Source organism: Bubalus kerabau, chromosome 15 (genome assembly GCF_029407905.1).
Source record: "Bubalus kerabau isolate K-KA32 ecotype Philippines breed swamp buffalo chromosome 15, PCC_UOA_SB_1v2, whole genome shotgun sequence".
In the NCBI taxonomy this organism is placed as follows: Eukaryota; Metazoa; Chordata; class Mammalia; order Artiodactyla; family Bovidae; genus Bubalus; species Bubalus kerabau.
The window spans coordinates 50901598-50908017 of NC_073638.1; the positions used below are offsets into that span (position 1 = coordinate 50901598).

General features: G+C 41.0%; 1 protein-coding gene across 1 annotated transcript; it reads left to right on the plus strand.

The window, feature by feature from the left end:
- Window positions 1–1867: 1867 nt before the first annotated feature.
- Window positions 1868–2833, plus strand: LOC129629029 (olfactory receptor 52R1-like). Its single transcript, XM_055548804.1, has one exon. It carries the CDS (start codon window positions 1874–1876, stop codon window positions 2831–2833), a length of 960 nt encoding a protein of 319 aa, XP_055404779.1. The 5' UTR covers window positions 1868–1873.
- Window positions 2834–6420: the final 3587 nt, after the last annotated feature.

A 6420-nucleotide genomic window follows, 5' to 3' on the forward strand; every position in this document is an offset into this window, starting at 1 on the left:
TTCTGTTATGAAGGAGGTAAAAGCTAATTCTTTCAAACAAAGGATAGGTCAACTGAGAGTAAATACTGTGAGTGTGGTGGGTAAGAACCAGGTGAGTTTTTGTGTCACCTACTCTGAGTTGGTAGTGTTCACATGTGGGAGGAGACAGTAGGATTACCCCCGTGTAATGCTGGCCATTGCTAGCAGAGGATGATGTTCACAAAGTCCTCCCCTGGCCAGCAGGGCAACCACAGTATGAGAAGTGGACATAACTGTCTTATGCTCATGGTGTTCAAGAGGGGGGTTCTGTCAGGACATTTTAAGAAATGGTTGATTGGTTAATGACTCCATTGCTACTGAATAATGACCTTTATTTGTTAGTTTCTTCAGTCAGCGTTGATTAAAGTCCTTTTCGTCATAAAGCACAGGTTCTAGGAATAGAGCACGACTCAGGGATAACTTCATGAAATTTAACACTTAGGACAGGAATTGGAAAACTACAGCCTGCGCCGGCTCCACTTTGCATCATGGTTTTGTGCATAAAGTTTTGTTGGAGCACAGCCACACTCACAGGTTATATATCAACTATGGCTGCTTTCATGCTACTCAGCTAAGCTGATTAGTTGTAACAGAGATTATATGGCCCACAAAGCCTACAATATTGATGATCTGACCTTTTACAGAAAATGTTTGCTTATCCTACAACTAGGAAGAGCCATACACTAAATTCCTTACACAATCGGTACACAATTGGTCAATCAGATACCTTTGAGTCAAATCCTCATAGTAATTGTCTTAGAGTCAAAACTAACTCAGTGTCACTAAATAAACTGCTTAGGGCCTTTAAGCCAAAGAGTTTTCCAAACTGACTTCCTACCCTGAAAAGTGGCCCAAGTGTTGTATTGTTGCTGTTCTTTGAATTCTGATGTAGGAGGCCACGGCATGGAGCCTGCTTTTTCTATAGAACTCTGCCTGTCTCATCTGGATGTCTGCATGTGTATATATCTGAATATTTCTGCAGAAGAAGAAAAGGACATTCTCATGTAAATAGAAATACACTGAGTCTGAATACCCACAACACTGGTCAGTCCAAGTGTGTATGAAGTCCAGAGAGAGACAGGGCACAGGGGGTCGAGGCCTGACTCAACCTCTAACCAGCCTGGTGTCCTTGGCTAGTGTGCTTGCTCCATCTCCCAGAGACCAGCCCTGTCCTGGGAGAGGTCAGAGGGAAAGTACAGGCCAACCTCCCTCCTGGGGCCTAAGGAGATGCTGGGGTCCTTAGCTTTGGGAGTCTAGAAACTAACAGCAGTGAGACGGTGGGGTCCTCTGCATAGTTGTCCCCTGCATACTCATCCACCTTGAAGAAGCAGGAGCCCTTTTCCAGTGGGAACAGCAAGGACAGATCACTGCTCCCCACATCCACAGAGCCTGGGTCCCCAGGAATGGGTTCATTGGTGTGGTGTAGTGAATCAACTGCTTTCCTGAGACAGGGCTTCCCAAGTGTGGTGGAGGGAATCTATGAGAAAGGTTAAGTGAATTGGTTGTTGGTTATAAATTGAACAGAAGGAAAGAATTACTATGACATTATTTTCCAAGATAGTTTCCTTCAGCAGATTCCACTTTCAAAATTTATAAAATACTGGACTTGCAACTAGTATGTTCTGACCCTATTTTCAAGGACATAAATATGAATAAAAATGAAGGTTAGCAATGTATTATATTGCAAAATTTTATTTATTAAAATAGCTGAATTCTTTGTAACTTACCATTAACCCAGTTGCCCTATATTCAATTCTTCCCTCCAAAGGATTATAAATAATAATAATAATTTACTTTAATGTTATCACCTGCAGAGGCTGGATCACCTTTCCAATGGATAAACATTAACCATCCTATGATGTTGACTTCAGGGAATAGCTCTTCTCATCCTGAGTTCTTCATCCTGCTTGGGATCCCAGGATTGGAGAATTCTCAATTTTGGGTTGCCTTTCCATTCTGTACCATGTATGTTGTGGCTCTAGTCGGCAATATCACTCTCCTTCATGTAATACGAACTGATCCCACCTTGCATGAGCCCATGTACCTCTTTCTGGCTATGCTGGCTATCACTGACCTGGTCCTCTCCACTTCCACACAACCTAAAATGCTGGCCATATTCTGGTTTCACGATCATGAGATTGAATACCATGCCTGCCTCATCCAGCTGTTCTTCATCCATGGCTTTTCTTCAGTGGAGTCCGGATTGCTCATGGCTATGGCCTTGGACCATTATGTGGCTGTCTGCTTCCCACTTCATCACTCTAGTATCCTGACCCCATCTGTCGTGGGCAAACTGGGGGCAGGTGTGATGATGAGAGGGCTGCTGTGGGTGAGTCCTTTCTGCTTCATGGTGTCCAGGATGCCCTTCTGCCCCAATCGGATCATCTCCCAGTCCTACTGTGAGCACATGGCTGCGCTGAAGTTGCTGTATGCTGACACCAGAGTAAATCGTGTATATGGACTTTCTGTGGCCATCTGTGTAACTGGCTTTGATATTATCATCATCAGTGTATCCTATGTAATAATTTTAAGAACTGTTATGGGGTTACCCTCAGGTGAAGCCCGGCTCAAGGCTTTTGGCACCTGTGCCTCCCATATCTGTGTCATCTTGGCTCTTTATATCCCAGCCCTCTTTACTTACCTCACCCACCACTTTGGACATCATGTGCCCCGAGTAGTACATGTCATGTTTGCTATTGTCTATCTCCTGGTACCTCCCATGTTCAACCCCATCATTTATGGAGTTAGAACCAAACAGATCAGGGACAGGGTTATTCAAGGATATTATAGAAAAGACTCCCAACTCAAACCATAGGGTTTTAACCACCCCAAGGTCCCAACTGTTAAGACATTGATGATATAAATGCATAAAGTTTGCCAGGATGTCACAATTTTTTTTTCAAATTTATTGAGTTATAGTGAAGTGAAGCTCACTCAGTCGTGTCCACATCTTTGCAACTCCATGGGCTGTAGCGCGCCGGGCTCCTCTGTCCATGGAATTCTCCAGTCAAGAATACTAGAGTGGGTTGCCATTTCCTTTTCCAGGGGATCTTCCTGATCCAGAGATTGAAGCCGGGTCTCCTGTACTGTAAGCAGACTCTTTGCCATCTGAGCCACAGGAAAGTCTGTATTGAAGTATATGTAACATATAAATAGTTGCACATATTTCAGTTCAGTTCAGTTGCTCAGTGTGCAACTCTTTGTGACCCCATGGACTGCAGCACACCAGGCTTTCCTGTCCATCACTAATTCCCGGAGCTTACTCAAACTTATGTCCATCTAGTCAGTGATGTCATCCAACCATTTCATCCTCTGTCTCCCCTCTCCTCCTGCCTTCAATCTTTCCTAGCATCAGGAGGTTTTTCCAATGAGTCAGTTTTTCACATCAGGTGGCCAAATTATTGGAGCTTCAGCTTCAACATCAGTCTTTTTAATGAAGATTCAGGACTGATTTCCTTTAGGATGAACTGGTTGGATCTCCTTGCTGTCCAAGGGACTCTCAAGAGTCTTCTCTACATCACAGCACTGTTTATAATAGCCAGGACATGGAAGCAACCTAGATGTCCATCAGCAGATGAATGGATAAGAAAGCTGGGGTACATATACACAATGGAGTATTACTCAGCCATTAAAAAGAATACATTTGAATCAGTTCTAATGAGGTGGATGAAACTGGAGCCTATTATACAGAGTGAAGTAAGCCAGAAAGAAAAACACCAATACAGTATACTAATGCATATATATGGACTTTAGAAAGATGGTAACAATAACCCTGTATACGAGACAGCAAAAGAGACACTGTTGTATAGAACAGTCTTTTGGACTCTGTGGGAGAGGGAGAGGGTGGGATGATTTGGGAGAATGGCATTGAAACATGTATAATATCATATATGAAACGAGTCGCCAGTCCAGGTACGATGCATGATACTGGATGCTTGGGGCTGGTACACTGGGACGACCCAGAGGTATGGTATGGGGAGGGAGGAGGGAGGAGGGTTCAGGATGGGTAACACATGTATACCTGTGGCAGATTCATTTTGATATATGGCAAAACCAATACAATATTGTAAAGTTAAAAAAATAAAATTAAATTTTTTAAAAAAAGAGTCTTCCCTAACACGACAGTTCAAAAGCATCGATTCTTCAGCACTCAACTTTCTTTATAGTCCAATTCTCACATCCATACCTGCCTACTGGAAAAACCATAGCTTTGACAAGATGGACCTTTGTTGGTAAAGTAATGTCTCTGCTTTTTAATATGCTGTCTAGGTTGGTCATAGCTTTTCTTCCAAGAGTAAGAATCTTTTAATTTCATGGCTGCAGTTAACATCTGCAGTGATTTTGGAGCCCCCAAAATAAAGTCTCACTGTTTCCATTGTTTCCCCATCTATTTGCCATGAAGTGAGGGGACCGGATGCCATGATCTTAGTTTTCTGACTGTTGAGTTTTAAGCCAACTTTTTCACCCTCCTCTTTCACTTTCATCAGGAGGCTCTTTAGTTCTTCTTTGCTTTCTGCCATAAGGGTGGTGTCATCTGCATATCTGAGGTTATTGATATGTGTCCCGGAAATCTTGATTCCAGCTTGTGCTTCATCTAGCCTAGCATTTTGCATGATGTATCGCTAAGGGTCAGACACGACTAAGCGACTTCACTTTCACTTTTCACTTTCATGCATTGGAGAAGGAAATGGCAACCCAATCCAGTGTTCTTGCCTGGAGAATCCCAGGGACCGGGAAGCCTGGTGGGCTGCCGTCTATGGAGTGGCACAGAGTCGGACACGACTGACGCAACTTAGCAGCAGCAGCATTCTGCATATAAGTTAAATAAGCAGGGTGACAATATATGGCCTTGATGTACTCTTTTCCCTACTTGGAACTAGTCTGTTGTTCCATGTCCAGTTCTAAACCGTTGCTTCTTGACCTGCATACAGATTTCTCGGAAGGCAGATCAGGTGGTCTGATATTCCCATCTCTCTAAGAGTTTTCCACAGTTTGTTGTGATCCACACAGTCACAGTCAAAGGTTTTGGCATAGTTGATGAAGCAGAAGTAGATGTTTTTCTGGAACTCTCTTGCATTTCTGATGATCCAACAGATGTTGGCAATTTGATCTCTGATTCCTCTGCCTTTTCTAAATCCAGCTTGAACATCTGGAAGTTCACAGTGCACATACTGTTGAAGCTTGGCTTGGAGAATTTTGAGCATTACTTTGCTAGTGTGTAAGATGAGTGCAATTGTGAGGTAGTTTGAACATTCTTTGGCATTGCCTTTCTTAGGGACTGGAATGAACACTGACCTTTTCCAATTTTTATTTTAATAAAATTTAAAAAATAATTTTTTATTTGATTTAATTGATTTGATTTGATTTAATTTTATTTGATTAATTTCATTTAATTAATCACATATTTAATGCTTACATTTTGATGAATTTGGGCATATGCATACATCCATGATACCATCACCACAGTCAAGGTAATATCAGCATGTATCACATTTATATTTGTATTCTTACTCACCTCTCTCTTGTCACAATCAGTGGTGAATAAGATTCTAAAATTCAGGCTCTCATGTTTTTAAAGCCAATGTTAAAAAAAAAAAAATCAACATCAGATGAAGGCGTTTAAAGAGAAATCAGGAGTATGTTTGCTTTTCTGAGAAGAAAACAACTATTGGAGCCTAAAAGTGCCTCCAGAAATAAATGTGTGTTCTGAAGGACCATTGTCAAAATTCCCAAATTTTAGAGTTGTCTGGAATTTTGATTCCTTTATCAGGAAATCAGTTAATAGTTGTGAATCTCTTCCTTTTTCTTTTAAAAATCATTTTATGGCTATATAACTTGAGAGTAAAATGGGAATATCTTAATACATAGTTTCATGAGTTCTGACACATGTAAATGTCTGTGTGGTGACCTGCCCAATTAGGATATAGAAAATCCCCATCACTTCATAAAGATTTTTGCTGCATCTTTTATTTAAACACTCCCCTCTTCCCAAGCAGGTAAATCCTAATCTGAATTCTTTCTCTCACTAAAACTTGAGTTTAGTTATTTTTTTTCTCTCACTAAAACTTTAATCTGGTGTCCCACTCAGTATAAAGCTTTTCAGATTCATTCATACTGTTGCATGAATGAATGATTCATTTCCTATTCTTGCTCAGGAGTATATTTTATTTTTTCTACATACCTCAATTGTTATATTGTTATCTTTCTCTCTTGCTTCACCTTCTACCATTCTAGTCTTTTACTTCCAAACACATCCACTTCTTACTGCTCTTAGGGCTTTGGTTTTAATCATACCAGTTCTCCACATTGTTTGCTTCTAGAACTTTCTACTTCTCATCATTCTGTAGTTTTCAACTAATACCACCTTATAAGTGAGTTATTTTTTACCCTGTGTATCTTAAC

Excerpts from the sequence above, each read along its gene's own strand:
- LOC129629029 (XM_055548804.1), top strand. The coding sequence starts at position 1,874 with ATGATGTTGACTTCAGGGAATAGCTCTTCTCATCCTGAGTTCTTCATC.